We start from the raw sequence: 21,509 nt of genomic DNA on the forward strand, positions 1-21,509 counted from the left end.
GAGTACTAATCTCAGAGACAGAAGATTTGAGAGTTCCCGCATTAATTTCTTATTCTGAGGAAAATCATTTCACTACCCTGTTTCTGCTTCTCCATCTGTCAAATAAGTTAGTTATCAAATATAAGCTAGATTGCCACCTGTCAGGATGTTACAGAGGGAATTCCTCTGATCAAATAATGTTGAGGAAAAAAACTGTTACTCTAAGATTATATAATCCTATAAACACATCTTCCCCCAATAAAAAAAAGGTGAAGGGCCTCAAGCACCTCATATAAAATTTAATTAAATGGTCCTTCTTGGAATATCTTGAGATGAATTATATCAAAACAATTTTAAGTACTTATTTCTAGTCTAATGATTCTTTTTTTTCTCTCTGCTCTCTAGAAAATTTACCTTTATCCTTATCCAATGGTTCCTGGGAAAGAATAGTGCACAGTACCGGGTTTTTCCACACCCCAGTCTCTTGAGCTAGAGTAGCTAAAAAATGCAATTCACAGCTGCCATTCTCCATCAGCTTTTCATGAGCTACCTATAAATATTAAATAAACATCCAAAGAATTACAACAGATTTTCAAAAGCAAGCTTATCAGGCTTTAAATATAATACTAAACTTTTGAAAAATAAGACTTTTATCTTAAAATTTTCATGTCACATTACAAAGTGCTGAATCCTTTACTTCTGATTTTTAAAGATGAATCTCAAGGACAAGAATTATATTAATTATAAAATTTAAATAAATAAAATGTATTTCTAGAAATAAGTTCATATTATTTTCTCCCCAAAATCTAAACCGAGAGCAAAGTTATTTCTCAAGGAAGCTATTAGAGTATCCATAGCATGAAAGACCTTACACGTTTTATATCCTCTGTGTTAGTAAAAAATTTTCCAAAAAAACTTCTACCATTAACAAATGACAAATCTGCATCAAGGTCTAAGTGACAACTTGTATACACATATTTCAATAAAAGGGACTTATGAAAAGAAAACAACTAAATGTATGATTTTTCATTTATTCATGACATAGCCTTACAATATCCTATTAAAGCTGACACTGAATCTTGCTTACTTGTTGTTTACAAGTGTTCATGCAATTAGCATATTCTTCAGGTCACAAAAGACCAATAGTTTTAACTCAATTCAGAAAATGTTTATTGAGAATTTCTATGGGCAAAGTACCAAGGAAGAGAGCAACTAGTCCCTGCGTTTATGGGGCATATTATCCTCTAGTGGAGTAAAGAGATGCTTAAAAACAGTTAAAACACAGGCAAAATAAAACAAATGCTGTTAAGCAGGTATAAAATAAGCCCAAGGAAGCTCTGAAATGAAAGCAAAGTGTCATGGAAACTCTTAAAGCTGCACACTGTGTTTGTATAAAAAGTCTATTCCTCAAAACCATAAAAATCTCACTGAACAAGTTCAAGTGCTTTAAGAAATTTTCTTTGAGCAACTGCTGAGAGCTCCATACTGGGATTTAAAGAGTTATTTCCTCCTCATTAAACCATATGAAAAAGTATCAAGTAGTGCTATTGTTTCAAAAAAGAAAGTTGAAAAGGTTTACCTTATGTTGACAAACAAAATTAATATGAGGAATTCAGTATTATATTTGTATATAAACTATTTATATAATTAATTCTGTGGTAGAGTGTATCTGAGTGCCAAACAATCAAAAAAAGTTCTGAGATAATCATTTACCTAAAAATAACCACTTGCTGGGAAAAAAAACCTGAGACAAAAGTTACTGATATGCTGAAGTACAAATTGCATGATCAAAAAGTTAGCTGCAATGTGACAAACACGACAAGACACTTTCAACAGTTATTAAGTATCTACCGACTATGTGTAAAACTCTATGTTGAATCCTTTGGAATAAAGGTATGAATCCTATCTTCAGGAATTTTGCACTTGATGTAATTTTAATATTTAATATTAAAATAGGAAAGTTGATTTCTCTAACTATAGTTTATTTCACATGCTTCTAAAATTTGAGACTAATCCTCTTTTAATATCTCTTATTTGGAAAAACATAAGGCCAAAAGATATTTTAAGAACTCTGGCTAGAGGAACAGAGAGACAACTATACTTTTTGAGACTAGTTGGCAGGAACATTCTTCTTAACTAACCAATTAATCAAACTTTACTTGAAGCTATAAAATATCCAGCACAATCTAGTGCTTAACAAAATTTAACATTCTTGAAATACTGCAAAACAACTAAGTGCTAAACTATGTAGTACTTTTATAAGTAGAATAACAGCCCTAAGTAACAGAGATAAGCATGTATTTTCAGATATAGGAGAAAAAGTATGGACTACGGAGTAAAGAATCTTGGTTCAAATAACTACTCTGATATTAGCTATACAAGTTTGGGCAGATAAATATTTTAGAGTTGAGCCTCAGTTTCCTCACCTTTAAAATGGGAAAAATATACCTACCCCCACAAAGTTTTCATAAGGATTAAATGAGATATGTTAAATTCTTATAAAGCATATTGCAATTTTCAACAATTAGTTAAACTGTTTCTAAATACAAATGAGGGCATTTTCTTTTGTGTTCCCTTACTGCTCTGGCAAAGTTCTAATTATCTGATCTTAAAGAACAGTGAAATATTCAACCAATCTACTTAAATGTATATATTCATTTAGCACACATCTATTGAGCACTGACTATATGCAAGACATTAATGTTAATAAGAACAGCAATTAATGTTTGTCATTACTTAAATCATTTAAAGTTTAACCAAATAATTTATTAAGAATAAAGAAAATTGCCATAAAATATACCTATATTAAATCTAGTAGGTAAATATTCTCACCTGCACCAGTGTCTGAAATTGTTCCCACTGTTTATCAGATAACTCAACAGGCAGACACAGTAAAAGGTCAACACAGCTTCTAAAAAACAAAAAGTTGGTAAGGATACAAATAATTACTAAAATTCAAAGTAAAATAAGATGAATAATTCTAATATCATCAGTAGACTGTCCATAACTAATCTATTTAAAATTAAACTATCATAAGATTTGAGATACAGAGTTAAAAACAAAAAAGCTAAATCTAGTTTTTTATTTACTCAAAGGTCTACTCACAATGCCAAGCGTTCCAGAACCAATGCTACATTTTCACATTCAGAGGTAAGATAAGGTCGGGCTTTAACATAACTTTGGATAGCCACTGTGTATACCTCCAATAAAGGTAAAGGATCTTCTGAAGTTTTCCATTTCTCTGCATATTCAAGGAGTGTCTGTTTGGAAGGGATAATAAAAAGTATTCAACGTAAATAAAAATACATATTGATTAATCAACTGTTTTTCTTTCCTCCCTAAGAAATTTTGAGAAATAACTTTTATTTATAAAAACAAAAAGCAGGTTATACTGATTAAAACATTGAAAGTAATAAAGCCGTAATCTTATTTCCAGCAGCTCTTTGTAGGAGACAAGATTAGTGTTAATTCATCCAACAATAGCATCTTTTCATGAAGTTTGGTTTTAAATAGTGAAAGCATTATCTCCTCTCTTTCCAAGTCAAAATCCACCCTTTCACCCACAAATTTCTAAGATTTAAAAGTTATTTTAAAAAGAAGACACCTGGGCAAGTAATACTTGGCCAGGCATGCAGTGAAGAATTTCAAATATTTATGTGTTCTATTTTTCATGCAAGGAACATAAAATTCAACACCTAACAAATAAATTAACCACATATGGTCAGAAAAGACATGAAATGTTTTCAGTTAATAAAAAATAGTACATAGTATATTACTGGTTTTTATGATGAGTTATCACTAAAAATATCTAAAGATGTTCAACACACATAAAATCACTATTAAAGATATTAAAGAATGATTATAAGGTCAAGAAATTTTTGTAATAAAGTGCTTGGTTTTTTATTTTATTTATTTTCATTTTTGGCTGCGTTGGGTCTTCATTGCTGCGCACAGGCTTTCTCGGGCTTTCTCTAGTTGCGGCGAGCAGGGGCTACTCTTTGTTGCTGTGTGCGGGCTTCCCACTGTGGTGGCTTCTCTTGTTGCCGAGCATGGGTTCTAGGTGTGTGGGCTTCAGTAGCTGTGGCGTGCGGGCTTCCCACTGTGGTGGCTTCTCTTGTTGCCAAGCATGGGTTCTAGGTGTGCGGGCTTCAGTAGTTTTGGCTCGCGGGCTCAGTAGTTGTGGTTCGTGGGCTCTAGAGTGCAGGCTCAGTAGTTGTGGCGCACAGGCGTAGCTGCTCTGTGACACGTGGGGTCTTCCCAGACCAGGCCTGGAACCTGTGTTCCCTGCACTGGCAGGCGGATTCTTAACCACTGCACCACCAGGGAAGCCCCTAATGTGCTTGTTTTTTTTGTTTTTTTCTGCGGTACGCGGGGCCTCTCACTGTTGTGGCCTCTCCCGTTGCGGAGCACAGGCTCCGGACGCGCAGGCTCCGGACGCGCAGGCTCAGCGGCCATGGCTCACGGGCCCAGCCGCTCGGCAGTATGTGGGACCTTCCCGGACCAGGGCACAAACCCGTATCCCCTGCATCGGCAGGCAGACTCTCAACCACTGCATCACCAGGGAAGCCCAAGTGCTTGTGTTTTACAATAAAAAACTCTTCATCAGGAAAAACAAAGTGCTGTTTATCCTACAGAATGAAGAGATGGAAGAAACTGGCAACAGTAAACAGACACCTATGCGTTCTATAACTACTAACATTGTGAGTTACTAAAAACTATCTAAAAGGTTCTACTATTATGCTAAATGAAGTAGAACTCTAATTAAATGTTTTTAGAATATAGAAGACTGCCACAATTAGTCTTTCTCACTCTTCAAGGTTTAAGACTCATCAACATGTGGCAAATTCAGGTGTTATTTTGTAGAAAAGAGGTATCTTGAAGGAAAACTCCATAAGGCCTTGCTTGTATCCTCTGGCATACAGAAGCAGCTTTTTACAAATGTGCAGGTAGGAAAGTAGGAAGGGAGGAAGGGAGGAAGGAAGGAATTATATTCTACTATCACACACTCAAAAGAAAACACATTACTTTCTCCTCTCTACAACCCTCTAACTACTAAAAGTAGTAAGTGATCAAAGAGAATACGGAAGAAAAAAAGGATAGAAAAGGTAATCTGGTAAATTAAAGAGCAACATAAGAACCACTTACTTTCTGAGTAGTCATATATTCATAAACCCTGACTCTCTCCAAGTTGGACAGAAGTGCAGGTTACTTGAAGGCCCAGTACTTGCAACTGCCTTCTGAAGTAAGGGCAGTCTTGTGGGACTGAGCCCTTTAACCTGTGGAGTCTGAGCTAACTGAACTGTGGGACACCTATTTGGTGTTGGAGAGCTTGAGAAGAGGTACTGGAAAAAACACCATATGTTTGGTGTCAGCAGTGCAAATATCTCTCAACAGGACTTAGAAAAATCGAAACAAAACCTACCAACTGAAGGGAAAAGTCTACATTCTGGAATTGTTTTGTGATGATCCCTCTACTTCTAGGAATAAAACTGGTGATATGATGGAGGATGACCTCACTCACATCTTCAAGGTTTTTGGAATTAACACCAACTATGCATACAATTCTTACTTTAGCTAGCACCTGTCTTTCTACATAAAGTCATTAAATATTATTTTCCTTTTTCTGGAAAAAGAAGTTTAGGCGTCTGGGGAATTTCATGCCAGGCCAATGTACCCAATCTCACATGGGTTCAATTGAAAGCTTAGGTTTCCCCTATTAGTCCTCTTGCAGTAATGAATCAATTTCCCATAATAGTTTTAATTTTTCCTGAAAAAGAAAATATACTGTACTGATCTCCAAAAAGCTTTGAAATTATAAGCTTCTTCCTTTCTTGTCTCCCAACACCCCCAAGAAAAACCCTAGAAAAAAAAATCACATATATCTACATGTATGTACATATATCTACATTTTACCCAAGCTCTACATTTCTTGATATGTCTAGCTCTGCAAAGGGTACTTATACATTACTTCTTTCCTTTATATACTTGAGTTCTACTGTCCTCAGGTGAAAAAGTTTTCCTTGTTTTTTTGTTTTTTCTACTAAATTTATTTATTTATTTAATTTTGGCTGCATTGGGTCTTCGTTGCTGCACACAGGCTTTCTCTAGTTATGGTGAGCAGGGGCTACTCTTCTTTGTGGTGTGTGGGCTTCTCATTGCGGTGGCTCCTCTTCTTGTGGAGCATGGGCTCTAGGCATGCAGGCTTCAGTAGTTGTGGTGCGAGGGCTCAGCAGTTGTGGCTCACGAGCTCTAGAGTACAGGCTCAGTAGTTGTGGTGCACGGGCTTAGTTGCTCCGCGGCATGTGGGGTCTTCCTGGACCAGGGCTCAAACCCGTATCCCCTGCATTGGCAGGTGGATTCTTAACCACTGAGCCACCAGGGAAGTCCGAAAAAGTTTTTAAACTTACCTTTAATTACAATCAAAGATGAGTTCTTTTGGGTATAACAGAGTCTGAATTGATGAGAAAAATAATTGACAAGTCACAGAATGTGAGAACCATAAAGCACCTTAAAAATGATATACTTTCACCTCATTTTATAGATGAGGAAAGAGGAAGAGAAAGCAGATTCTGGTGAAAAGCAGACCTTTTAGGTGGCTTTTTAACAGTCTGGGAATAATGTAACTAGCGAAAGGGTAGAAGAAAAGGATCACAGCAGATTTAATAAGAGATGGTAGGAAAAAGAAAACTAATGGCATGCTCATACTGATGACATATAGGAGAATAAGTTTAAAAGTTGGGTTAAATATCTATTTTTATAAAGGTATGAGTTGATATTCATAACCAGTAAGTGTACTGATAGTAGAACTTCCTTTGTTTCTCAAAACACTAAGATTAGTAGAACCATTGTGAAACTGGAAGCATTCCCAACATGACTAGTTCATAAATTATGCTTTCTTCAACTAAAATAGTTACTTATTTATATCTACTACCTTAATCTATACAAAGGCTTTCAGGCAGGAATTCCAGAACAATCAGACTCATATTTTTTACACAGAATCAGAACAGACCTTCAAGATCACTTAATTCTGTTTTACGAAGTCCAGTGACCTGCAATTCGAATATTAACTGAATTGGCAATCAGCAAAGCCAGGCAGCCTCCTCACTCTCTGTGAGACATTCTATCCACTACAAACACTGTTTGTGGTAATGTCACAACTATAAATCTGTACATTACTTTATTACTTCAATTATTCCTCATAACTCTATGAGGTTATATACTATTTATCTAGTTTGCCAGCCATAGTAGAATTAAATAACTTGACCTCTTTATTGGTTAAGCTTATTTCAGCTGAAAGTAAGAAAATCCAACTCAAAGCAGCAGAAACAATAATAAAGGTTTCCCACATAATAAGAGATTAAGAGGAAGAGCAAGTTCTGGGATTGGTTAGTTTAGCAGCTCAACAACATCTTCAAGGACCACCTCTGCCTTCACTCTGCCGTCCTCAGGTGGTGCCCCACCCAGTCCCTAGGTCTCAGCAATAACCAGAAGAAAAGATGAGACCACCACTTCATGTGCATCTTTTCAAGCAACAAAGAAATCCTTCCCAGAAACCATAAACCCAATTTCTATCAGTAAATTTTTCCTCAGGTCCCAACGGCCAGAATTTCATCAGACACCTACGTCAAAAATCACACAGCCATAAAGGAACTCCATGGTTGCCCACTCTCCAAGGTTTCTCCGAAGCACAAAGCCATGCTGAAGAAGGAAAATGTGTGAATAAAATCAGGGTTCTATTAGGAAGGTGGGGAAGGGGCCTAAGCCTCACACTTTGGTTGCCTCTCCAATGGTTTTTACTCCCACATGTGTTCAAGAATGAGCAAGTCCACGTGTGTGTGTGGTGTTTTTATATTTAAATACACATACACAAATGAACAAAAATAAAACTTGTGATCTGGTTTGGAGAGGGATATGCGAGGGGTATAGAGGATAAGAGATAGGAAAACCTGTAAGTCTTCCTACGAGGCACCAGATTGCTTCCATTAATGAATAAACTGTAAACTAAGTATAGTAAGAGAAGTTAAAACTGTGTTCTATAAAGAATGATTAATGGAACTAAGGACGGGATGCTTAATCTGGGCAATAAATAACATTTACTGAATATTTACTATATGCTAGGCACTGTTCTGCAAGCTTTACAATACCTATTAGCAATTAGATAAATTACAGTAATATGCTTATATTAAAATGGACAAAGGCATAAAATAGTTAAAGAAACAAATAAGCCCCAAGAGCACAGAACTAGAGGCATAGAGGAGATTCAAACCTTAATAGTCTGACTTCAGAGCCTGAGTTCTTAAATACTATGCTCTACATTTCTAGAGAAATGAAACTTTGATTCACAGCCAAATTAACAAACCTGAAGACTTGTCACATAAAACAAGAGTTAGTCTTACTCTATGTGCTCTCACAGGACAAACCAGCACCACTAAGTTAAAGTTGTAAGGAGATAAATTTCTGCTTCCTATGAGACTGACGATCAAACAATTACAGTTAACCAAAAATTGAACAGGTTGGGCTTCCCTGGCGGCGCAGTGGTTGAGAGTCCGCCTGCCGATGCAGGGGACACGGGTTCGTGCCCCGGTCTGGGAAGATCCCACGTGCCGCGGAGCGGCTAGGCCCGTGAGCCATGGCCGCTGAGCCTGCGCGTCTGGAGCCTGTGCTCCACAACGGGAGAGGCCACAACAGTGAGAGGCCCACGTACAGCAAAAAAAAAAAAAAAAAAAAAATTGAACAGGTTGGCCTCCATCACTGAAGTTACTCAAGCAGGAGCAAAACAGCTCTGAGTTCAGAATGCAGTAAAGCAGTCCTATTTGGGAGACACATTCTATCACAACAGAAGAGACTACACTAGTGGGGCTCAGAGAGGTTTTGATTGGTGGGCATATTGTCTAAAAATTATTTTAATTAGTTTCTAACACTTAAAAATCATAAGTTTACATAGAACTTGGATTTCTGACTTTTTTTTTTTTTTTTTTTCATTTGGAAACCTTGGGTCCATATTCCGGCACTGAAATAACTGGCAGGAGCTGAGGCACAGGCTCTCTGCTTGCTGGAAGCCTTACCCAGCTGCCTCACTCTTTAAGGGACCTATTGTCTTCCTGCAAGTTATTTGTCGTCACCACCTTTCCTATAGCGTGTATTAGGATCAGAGAAAGAAATACAAGCAAAAGAAAGGTTAAAGGATCATATTCCAGCAGGATCTCTAAAACAGTGTTTCTCAACCTCTTTTTCATTTTCATCCGCTCCTAAGGAAACTTCTGACTTTTTTCCCTAACTGTCCCCCACCCGCAATGAAATTTTAATACCACAGGTGTACTGTCTGTTTATGGGTCACAAGCTATTGTAATATCTAAGATTCTTTTTGCTCCTTAAGAACCAATTTTCACCCCCTTGGGAACAAAAATGCACATTTAATATTCTGGCTGTTAAGTTGATTTCTCATTATCTACATCAGCAGAGACTAGGACATATATACTCTAGGGAGGAAGACAGTATAGATTAACTTCCAGAAGCTTCCTTTAGTTCCTCTAAGGATTATTAGGAGAGAAAACGAAAGAAGAATAAAAGGGGAATAAAATCACAGGGGTGTTAAATTTAATAAGCAAGAGGATTAAATGACATTATTGTCCTACATAAAGGTAAGACTGGAGTGTTGGATATGTTTATACTCATGGTCCAATTCCAATTTATAGCTATGATTCTCTAGAGTGGAAGCTCTCAGAAGTTTTGATCTCATGACCCTTTCTTAAAAATTACTGAGAATTCCAAAGCATTTGTTTATGGGGATTATAACTACCGATTTTCACCATGTGAGAATTAGAAATGAAAACTGAGATATTTAATTATATACTTATAAATGGATTTAAAATAACAACAAACCCATCACATGTTACTATAAATAGGGTATTTTTAATGAAAAAAATTGTTTTCAAAAAAATTAGTGAGAAGAGTGGCATTTCTTACATTTTTCAAATCTCTTCAATGTTTGGCTTAATACAAAAGAGCAGGATTCTCATATCCCTGCATTTAATCTGCTGCAATATCACAGATCATGTAACCTCCAGAAAAACTCCACTGTACAGGAATGAAAGAAGGCAAATAACAGAGTTTTGACTTTTTTGTACCCACTGAGCCTTTGGTGAGTGATACTCTTATAATTTCAAAGTTACTAAAATTTATTTTAAGGTTTTGCGTGAAAATGGTGGATTGGACACATACACTTCGCACCTTGTTCTCTCCAAACCTCACTAAACCAACAGTATTTTTTTTTTTTAAACTGGCATAAACCCACAAGGACTAAGAAAATAGGAACAGAGGAAAGAGAAACAAAATTTTAAACACTGGAAAGCATACGGAAGATGGGCACTCTATGAAAAATGACTCCAAAGTAATCTTTAGGTAAAGACCTAATTCTGAAGAATCATGGAAGGGCTCAAGAACTGGGAGCACCAGGTGCCTCTGGAAATGGGGGCAAAGGTGAGACTGAGAATGAGAGGATTGGCTGAAAGTCTATTTAAGCAGTTGGCCTCTCTGATTTCTGCATCCCTCTCCACAGCTAGGTGACCAAAGCTAGGCACTACTCCTCTCTATCCCCAGCAGTTTATTCTGGAGAGAAGTATAGAAAAAAAGGTGTCTGCACAGAGATAAGGGGAGCATTGAGTCAACTTTACATACTGACTATAGAGACAGCTCCGTTCTCATGTCCTTTTCCCTCCAAAATTGCCAGAACCTCCTTAGCTGAGTCCTTCTCAGGAAATTCAAGAGAAAAGACCCAAAGATTCTGACACCAGGCCTTCCCCCATGAAAAGGAAACAGCTACGTCCCCCTACAGTGAAAACCACAACAAATCCCACTCATGGGCCTGGAGCTCTCAATCCATTTTTCAGTGGTAAACCTTTAAATATGGACAGCCAAGGACCACTCAGGAGGTTGAAACAAATTAGTTAAAAAAAAAAAGAAACTTGGAGCAAGCAGAGACTATACAAGGAGAAGACAAAATTCCAAGAAACTATCATTAATATTCTAGTGTGTACAGTCAGAATGGCCATCATCAAAAAATCTAGAAACAATAAATGCTGGAGAGGGTGTGGAGAAAAGGGAACACTCCTGTACTGCTGGTGGGAATGTGAAGTGGTACAGCCACTATGGAGAACAGTATGGAGGTTCCTTAAAAAACTACAAATAGAACTACCATACGACCCAGCAATCCCACTACTGGGCATATACCCTGAGAAAACCATAATTCAAAAAGAGTCGAGTCATGTACCAAAATGTTCATTGCAGCTCTATTTACAATAGCCCGGAGATGGAAACAACCTAAGTGCCCATCATCGGATGAATGGATAAAGAAGATGTGGCACATATATACAATGGAATATTACTCAGCCATAAAAAGAAACGAAATTGAGCTATTTGTAATGAGGTGGATAGACCTAGAGTCTGTCATACAGAGTGAAGTAAGTCAGAAAGAGAAAGACAAATACCATATGCTAACACATATATATGGAATTTAAGAAAAAAAATGTGATGAAGAACCTAGGGGTAAGACAGGAATAAAGACACAGACCTACTGGAGAATGGACTTGAGGATATGGGGAGGGGGAAGGGTGAGCTGTGACAAAGCGAGAGAGAGGCATGGACATATATACACTACCAAACGTAAGGGAGATAGCTAGTGGGAAGCAGTTGCATAGCACAGGGATATCAGCTCGGTGCTTTGTGACCGCCTGGAGGGGTGGGATAGGGAGGGTGGGAGGGAGGGGGACGCAAGAGGGAAGAGATATGGGAACATATGTATATGTATAACTGATTCACTTTGTTATAAAGGAGAAACTAACACACCATTGTAAAGCAATTATACCCCAATAAAGATGTTTAAAAAAATTTAAAAAAATATTCTAGGGTGTGTGTGTGTGAGAGAGAGTCTATTAGACCTATGAATAGAAACACCATATCATAAAGGAATGTTTATTTTAAAACGATTCAAATTAAAAATGTAATAGCAGAAATAAAAACCTCAATTAAAGAGCTGGAAGATAAACTGAGGAAATTTCCCCAGAAAGTAGAGTAAAAGGGAAGGAAAGAAAAGATAAGAAACTTTGGAGAATAGTGCTAGAGGTCTCATAATCAACAAGAGGAATTCCAGGAAGTTAAGAGAAATGGAGGGGAACAAATCAAAGAACTAATTCAAGTTAGTTTCCTAGAATCTAAGGACACGAATTTTAGATTGAAAGACCCACTAAGTGCCCAACTCAATTACTCAAACTAGACCTATACCAAGGTACTATTTCATAAAATTTCAGAGCTCAAGGACAAAGAGAAGACCAAAACAAGCTTGGGGGGGACCAGGGAGCAGACTTCTCAACAGCAACACTGGAGCCAAAGGAAAATGAAGCACTGCATTAAAAACTGAGGGGCGATTATTTTCATCCAATTATCATAAGTATTAAGACAGAAAAGTTATTTTCAGACATGCAAATTCTCAAAAATTTCAACTTCTAGGCATATTTTTTCAGGATGCTACTGAAGAGGGAATTTCACCAAAATGAGGGAATAAACCAGGGAAGGAGTGAAAATGATATCTAGGAAAAAGGGAATCTAACACAAGAGACAGGAAATGAAGAAAGATCCCAAGAAGACAGCTGTGCAATGGGCCTGAAAAATAACTACAGCATATCGGATGGCTCTAGGACAAATTTATTCAAGATGAAATTGACAAGACTACCTAATGTGCCTGAATAAGCTTAGAGGAGATTTATACAACTGAGGGAGAGTTTGGATTGGATTAGTGACATATACATAGAATATTCAGCTAAGGAAATAAAATAATTTAAGTACATTAACCTGCCCTCAACAATTAGAGAATGCACATTCTTCAAAAACACAAAACATTTTAAAAAACTGACTATAAACTAGGTCACATAGTCACAAAAAATAACAAAGAATTAATATCATACATTTCACATTCTTCGAACATGATGCAATAAAGTCAGAAATTATTAACAAAATACCCTTACAAAGAAAAGTACAAATTTGAAAATTTTTAAGCGTTATTTTAGAAATTTTTTTTATTTTATATTGGAATATAATTGATTAACAATGTGTTAGTTTCAGGTGTACAGCAAAGTGATTCAGTTATACATATACATGTACCGATTCTTTTTCAAATTCTTTTCCCATTTAGGTTATTACAGAATATTGAGCAGAGTTCCCTGTGCATACAGTAGGTCCTTGTTGGTTATCTATTTTAAATATAGTAGTGTGGGACTTCCCTGGTGGCACAGTGGTTAAGAATCCACCTGCCAACGCAGGGGACACGGGTTTGATCCCTGGTCCAGGAAGATCCCACATGCCGCGGAGCAACTAAGCCTGTGCGCCACAACTACTGAGCCCACGTGCCACAACTACTGAAGCCCATGTGCCTAGAACCCGTGCTCCGCAACAAAGACAAGCCACCGCAATGACAAGCCCACGCACCAAAACGAAGAGTAGTCCCCACTTACTGCAACTAGAGAAAGCATGCATGCAGCAACGAAGACCCAATGCAGCCAAAAGTAAATAAATAAATATACATACATACATACATACAGTAGTGTGTACATGTCAATCCCAAACTCCCAATCTATCCCTCTCCCCCCTTAAGTCTATTTCTAAATCACGGGTGGAAGAAATCATAATAGAAATCGGAGAATACTTAGACTTGAACTATAGCAAAAGCACATCAAAATTTGTAGGATGCAGCTAGAACAAGCTTAAGAGGGAAATTAATAGATGCAAATGTTTATACTGTAAGTTACGCTATAGCTTTAAAAAAACATGCAAATATGTTCCAACACAGTATGAGCAAAACATTAATTTCCCATTTGCCTATGTGTGATTTTTTTGGTGAGAAACATTAGGTGAAAGCAGAAAACTATACCCAGCTGAACTAAGCTTGCAGGAAAACACAAAATGCACACACCTCAAAAACATGTATCACCTGCATCAGTTCACCAGGCGTGTGATGAGCCACACCCATCCACACATGGTTTTACAACTTTCTGTCCAATTTCAGAGAACTCTCCTTCCACCACCTCACAATAACTCACAAACTGCATCCCTTCTGACACCCACTCCTACAAACAAAGTACAGGTCTTTTCCAAGGTAAAGCACCACATTTATTTTAAGTTATGTACATCTTAACCACATTTATTTTAAGTTATGTACATCTTAACCACTAAAGGGGTATAAAATTGTACTACAGTTTTTATAAGGTTCTGTGTGTGACACTGATGAAGTCTGAGTGTTGTGCCTCTAACCCCATTTTCCCCATAAGCCTTGTGATTTTTGTTGTGCAATCTTGCATAGCAAGGTTTTTTGCTAGGGATACTTATGCTGTGATAAAGCAAAACTGGCTGCATTAGAAAAAGACAAAATGAAAAAGTCATAGAGAATATTACTGGGACAAACAGAGAAATCTGAACATATATTGTAATTAGATAATATTATTGTGTCAATGTTAAAATTTCCTGTGTGATGACTGTATTTTTGGACTTAAGAGATAAATACAAGTCCAATTTTTGGACTTAACGCAATGTCATGATGCCTAGCTCTAAAGGATTCAGGGAGAAAAAGAGAAAGCATGAGACAAAGCAAATATAGCAAAATGTTAACACCGGTGAATCTTGTAAAAGGTATATGAGTATTCAGTGTACTATTCTTGTACTTTTTCGATAATAAAAAGTTTGGAAGAGCAAAATATTGGGGATGGCAAGTGTGGTAGACTGAATTCCTCACTCCTCCTTGTATCCATGCCGTTTTTCACATGACTTTGGAATACTTCTCATAGTGGTAGAGAATATTTTCCTACCCCATGTGACTTGTTTTGACCAAAAGAATGTGTCAGAAGTGATGGTAGGTCATCTATAAGTTTAAGAATCTTGCTCCTTCGTATGCTTCTACCATCAAAAGGAGAAGATATGTCCAGATTAGCCTGCTGTTCCCAGGAAGATGAGAAGATGCCACCCCTGTTGCTCTAGCTGAGGCCACCCTCTATACCAGGCAACATCCAGCCAACCTTAAACCTGTATGACTCCAGCCAAGACCAGCAGATTGCCTAGCCAACCATGCCCTGACTTCAGATGAATGAGCAATACATACTTACTATTAGATGTCACTAGGGTTTTGTGGTTGTTACACACAATTTTGTGAAAACAGCTGAGTTAAGTAGCTAACTTAGGTTAGACAAAGAGAATAAATTCAAAGAAAGTTTAAAATTTTGAAGTAGTAAAAACAAGAGCAGATATATTTATATATGAAATAGAAAATGAAGATACAACAGAGAGGATCAACAAAACCAAACACTGGTCATTTGAAAGACTTAAAAAAAAAACAACCTTTGGCAAAAATAATCAAAAAAAAAAAGAGAGAAGGCACAAATAAATAGAATTAGGAATGAGAAAGGGACCAAAACTACAGAAGCAATACATATTTTTAAAAAATCTTAAGATAATACACTGAATAACCTTATTCCTTATTTGAAATAGCTTTAAAATCTTTAACTATTTGTTTTTTAATGCTTAAAAATCTGAATGAAATGGGTAGAAGTTATTAAAACTATCTCAAGAACAGAAAAAGTCCTTTACCCACTAAAGAAACTGAATCCAATTATAAAAAAAAGAATCTAGTTGGCTTTCTACAGGAAAATCCAACAAACGATCTTTTAGGAAACAGACTATTATAGAAACTTTTGGAAGAAAGGAAGAGAAAAAGGGAGGGAGGGAAAGTTCCCCCAATTCAGTGTTTGAGGCTATTATAAACTTAAAAACTGGGTAAATGTGATATGAGACAGGAAAAATCACAGGCCAATCTCACTTAATAAACATTTTAAAATCCCCAGTATTACCAAACCAAATCCTGCAATAAACTTTAAAAAATTTAAAAAAATATTTTGAAACAATCACAAAGTTACAGAAAGTTGGAAATACAGTATAGAGAAAATTTTTTCCTGAACCATTTGGGAGTTAGTTGCCAACCTGGTGCTCTACTGCCTTCAAATATTTTAATGTGTATTTCCTACAAACAAGGACCTCCTGCGTGATAAGAGAGTACGACCACGAGAATCAAGAAAAAACTACTGGGCTTCCCTGGTGGCGCAGTGGTTGAGAGTCCACCTGCCGATGCAGGGGACACGGGTTCTTGCCCCGGTCCAGGAAGATCCCACATGCCGCGGAGTGGCTGGGCCTGTGAGCCATGGCCACTGAGCCTGTGCGTCCAGAGCCTGTGCTCTGCAACGGGAGAGGCCACAACAGTGAGAGGCCCACGTACCGCAAAAAAAAAAAAAAAGAAAAATCTACTGGTACATACGCTACCATTTAATCCTCAGACACCACTCAAGTGTGCCAATTATCCCAATGATGTGTTTCACAGAAAAGGATACAGTTCAGAACCATGCCTTGCATTTAGTTGTGATGTCCCTTCAGTCTCTAAGTCCTAAGCGAAACTTTAAAGACTCATTTAGGACCCTTACACTGTCAAAGATTACATACAGGCCAGTTATTTTGTAGAATAACCCTCAATTTGGGTTTGGTGTTTTCTCATAATTATATCCATGTTATGCATTTTGGCAGGAATACCACAGAAGCAATGATGATTTCTGCTCACTGTATGCTATCAAGCAGTACATGATTTCAATTTGTACCATTATGGATGATGTTCATTTTGATCACTTGATTAAGTTAGGGCCTGCCCTCCTCACTCCTCTTGGGCTCAGCATGCTGGAACCGGCTGTCTCTCCAGGTAGTTCCCCCTTCTCCCTCTGCTTCGGCGCTGACATCCTCTGCCAGGCTGCCCCTCTGTGGAAATGCCCCCCTTCTGAAGCCCCACACCAGGCTGCTCTCCCCTCCCCCACCCCATGGGCAACCTACTCATCTCACTTGGGCTCTAAATCCCCACATGCAGCCACCCCTGCCAACTCCCTACAGAGCCCTCCTCACCCTAACTGGGCTCTGACTCCTGCACCACAGAGCTGCTACTCATCCATCCTGGGCTTTGACACTCACTCTGGGCCTATGCAACACCCCTGCTCCCACCACAGACACCTACTTTGTCTCCTCTACATAAGGAATCAAGGACTGAATTATTCAGGAAGGGAAGAGGAAGGGCTGCAATGTATTTTTTTTTAATGTATTTCGGACCCAGAAGGATTTATCTTGGCAATATGAAGATAGTAAACAGATGTCTCTAATTTTAAACTAATTTATCATAGTAATAGATTTAAAGGGGAAGCTATATGATTACCTCAATAATTACCAAAAAAAGGACACGATCAAAATACAAACCCATTCAACGTAAAGAGAAAAAAAAAAAACCTTTTTGCAACAATGAATAGAAGGAAAGCTCCTTAACTTGATGAAATGTATTCAGTAAAACCCACGGCAAACCTCATACTTAATGGTGAAAAGTTAAAAGCATTTCCCTTTAAAGTCAGAAACAAAACAAAAATGTCTATCACTGCTTCTACTCAACACTGTAGGCCTAATCAGCACAATGAGAAAAAGAAATGAACACAATAAAGGCTGCAAAGGAAAAATAAAAACGCCATTACTGCAGAAAATGCATACTTAAGTCCAAGAGAATTCAAATTAGTTGCAGGATATAATCAGGATATAAATCAATTCTATTCACAAGCAAGTAGAAAATATAACTGTTAAAAAGATACCACTCACAATAACTAAACCCATGAGGTACCTAAGAATAAACCTAACGAAATATATATAAAATCTTCAGAAAAGATTTTTTTTAAAGACATAAAAGAAGGCCTGTATAAATGGAGATACTGCATTCATGGATGTTAGAAGACAAATTTTTTAAATGGCAATATGACCCAAATTTGATATATAAAGTCAAAGCAATGCCAAAGAAATTCCCCATAAGGATTTTTCATATAACCTGACAAGTTGACTCTAAAATTCACACAAAAAGCCAAACCAATTTTGAAAGAGCCAGGTGGGAGTATCTGCCCTAATCAGATAGCAAGACTTAAAAGAGATGGAAATTAAAAGAGCATGATATTGGTACAGGCATAGATGACAGAAAAGAATTAGAGAGAGCTTTAAAACAAAGCTAAGTATATATGGGAACTTGGGTATATAACAGATGTGCCGTTAGTAATTAGTGAGAAAAGCACAGACCATTTCATAAATAATGCTTAAACAACCAGTTCTTCAGGAGAAAAAAACTACAACTATTCCCAGCATACAACAAAATTATATTCCATATGGATTAAATATCTAAATATCTAAATGTGAAAAGCAATACTTGAAAACTTTAAGAACACAAGAGGAGAAGATCTCAAGATCTTGAGAATATTTCAAGGGACAATGAAGGATTTCTTAAACAAGACAAAACACACAACCATAAAGGAAGACACTGACAACCAAAGCTACCTTAGAACTTAATATTTGGTTCACCAAAACCCCACATTAAAACCAAACGAAAAGCTACAAACTGGGAAGAAGTATTTGCAACCCATATTCCCAGGAATACATATTAACATGTCCATAATAAAAGTTTCCTCTGACTAGAATTGGTGAAGGAGGTTATTCCCAACTACCAAGCTAGTCAGAAGCCTGACTCAGCATCTCAGGTTTGAGCTTGTCCCTTACTGTACTTTCTTCTGGGGCTGCTGCTTTTGTATCATCTTTCTCCTGAACAGTAAGAATTCAATGAGTCTCTCTCACTTGTGATGAAATCCAATATTATTTCATAATCTTACTTCCACATTATTCCAGATCCTTTGTTTCCCCATACCTTAGTCTATTGTCCTTGGCAAATGGCCCATTGTTGTAGTTATTTCAGTGGCACTTTAACATTTTCAAAGAAAATCAATTATGAATTTGACATAATTCACACTCCCATACATTCATTCTAGGATGTGAAGTAATCATTCAGAAACTGAGCTTCTGACAGCTTAAAATCCTAAATAATCTCCAATATGGATGCTGTAATTCTCCAGAATTTCTCAGAATCCAAGGCCTACTTTCTTTGCAGCATTTTGGCGGCATGAACATCATGACCCCAACATTTCCTATTCCCTACCTTGACGTGGTGTGGCCCATTAATTCCTCTAGTTCTTATAATATATCCTTTGCTATAAACAAGTTTTACAAAAGCAACCAAATGAGTTCCTTAGTGTAGAGCAGGGGTCCCCAACCCCCGGGTACCCCTGGTACCAGTCCGTGGTCTGTTAGGAACTGGACCACACAGCAGGAGGTGAGCGGCAGGCGAGCAAGCAAAGGTTCATCTGCCGCTCCCCATCGCTCGCATTACCGCCTGAACCACCACCCAACCACCGTCCCCCCACCTCCTCCCCCTCCCCCCCCATCCATGGAAAAACTGTCTTCCACGAAACCAGTCCCTGATGCCAAAAAGGTTGGGGACCGCTTGTGTAGAGGGTCTCAATCTTGGACTAATATGAACATGTTTGACACTAACCTGTTCACAATGCCCACAGGTATTCCTAAGAAACCTGATGTAATAGAGATAAAAAGTAACAATGTCTAGTACACTGTAACCTAGAGAGGAAGTGTTTTTAGATCCCATCCATTGAACTAATTCTCATAACACTATATAACTGTTTCTGCATACAGGACACCCTAAAAATGACAATTTTGACTTCAGTTTAGTCTCCACAATATTTCTAACTTTGTACGTATACTCCAAGAACCATGACAGCTTGTGTCTGGTTGACCTGTACCTTTATATTGTGACTCCAAGAGTGAAGCAGTCATAGTGAAGGTAAACACATGGTTCAAGTCTAGAGTGATAATTTTATTCCAACATACAGCTGAATATCACATGAGAGGTCCAAAATCCTAGAGAGGAAAACCTCCACAAAGACCGTAAGCTTAATATCTCCAGGGACCCACAAGCACAGGATATATACATAATCATACTCAAAGAAGCACAGTCAAAATCCCAGAAATAATAACAGCATGAGTCTCAATCTCAACCTGCTAGGGTTCAGCAGAAAAGGGTACCATAGTCTACTTGGTCTGTCTCTCTATCATGGGCCAACTGCCACATATATGACATTCCTACTGATATGGACTAAATATGTGTGGGCCCCTCAAAATTCATATGTTGAAATAATAACCCCGAGGTGATGGTATTAGAAGGTGGAGCCTTTGATAAGTGATTAGGTCGTGAGGGCAGAATCCTCATAAATGGAATTAGTGCCCTTACAGAAGAGGTCCAAGAAAGCTCCCTTGCCTCCTCTATCATGTGAGACATGGTGAAAAGGTGCTGTCTATGAACCAGAAAGTGGGCTCTCAACAGACCAGATTCTGCTAGTGCCTTGATCTTGGACTTGCCAACCTCCAGAACTGTGAGAAATGAATTTCTATTGTTTATAAACCATCCAGTTTATGTTATTTACGTTATAGCAGCTCAAAGGAACAAATACACCTACTTTAGAATGTGAAATATGACAGCAGGAAGCCCAGCTTAGAAGGTGATCAATTCCCTTTGGTTCTATAATTTACAACTATCTTGGATGCTAATAAAATTCAACAGAAACTAGTTTTTCCTTGGTCACTTATATTATATCCACTGATCCACAAAAACTTTGATTAAAAGCAAATGAAAAAAAATTACTTCTTTTCCTAAGAAAAATGTTAATACATGCTGAACTACAAGCAGATGTGATCCATTCTCAACATAACAAATGGTATTGGGACAACTGGATATCCACATGCATAAAAATGAAATAAGACATTTACCTTACATCACATGCAAAAATTAACTCAAAATGGACCATATTTAAATAAAGTGCTAAACCTATAAAACTTCTAGAAAAAAAACATAGGAAGAAATCTTAGTGACCCTGGGTTAGGGAAAGAGTTCTTAGATACAACACTACAAGTATGATCTATAAAAAGAAATTGGACTTCGTCAAAATTTAAAACTTTTGCACTTCATAAGACTTCACTTAGAAAATGAAAAAATACAAATCCAGTAAAGTTGCAAGATACAAAATCAACATAGGAAAATCAGTTGCATTTTTATACAATAACAACAAACTATAAGAGAACTGTAAGAGAAATTTAGAAACTATGAGAGAACAAACTATGTGTCTATAAGAGAACAAGCTGTAATAGGAATTAAGGAAACAGTTCCAGCTTTTAAGAAAAGCTTCAAAACCCGTAAAAACAAACAAAAAACACTGCAGTAAATTTAACCAAGGATGTGGAGAACTGTACACTGAAAACTATAATATTGAAAGAAACTGCAGAAATCACAAACAAATGGAAAGATGTTTCATGTTCATGGATCAGAAAAATTATTATTGTTAAAATGTCCATAACTACCCAAAGCGATCTACAGATTCAAGGCAATACCTATCAAAATTCCAATGACATTTTTCACAGAAATTAAAACAAAAATTTGTACAAAACCACAAAAGACCCCAGTAGCTAGAGTAATCTTGAGAAAAAACAAAGCTGGATTCCTGATTTCAAACTATATTACAAAGCTACAGTAATCAAAA

At 37.3% G+C, this 21,509-nt stretch overlaps 1 protein-coding gene across 1 annotated transcript in view; it reads right to left on the bottom strand.

Moving 5' to 3' along the window:
* The window catches only part of ZNF292 (zinc finger protein 292), an 86,519-nt gene that overhangs the window by 38,917 nt on the left and 26,093 nt on the right, over positions 1-21,509 (bottom strand). Inside the window, exons 2-4 of the mRNA XM_065888994.1 lie at positions 3,085-3,239; positions 2,812-2,890; positions 394-529 (exon numbers count right to left, since the gene is read on the bottom strand). Coding sequence (XP_065745066.1) covers positions 394-529; positions 2,812-2,890; positions 3,085-3,239 — 370 coding nt within the window. The remainder of the gene's footprint in view (positions 1-393; positions 530-2,811; positions 2,891-3,084; positions 3,240-21,509) is intronic.

Source organism: Phocoena phocoena, chromosome 12 (assembly GCF_963924675.1).
Source record: "Phocoena phocoena chromosome 12, mPhoPho1.1, whole genome shotgun sequence".
Lineage (NCBI taxonomy): Eukaryota > Metazoa > Chordata > Mammalia > Artiodactyla > Phocoenidae > Phocoena > Phocoena phocoena.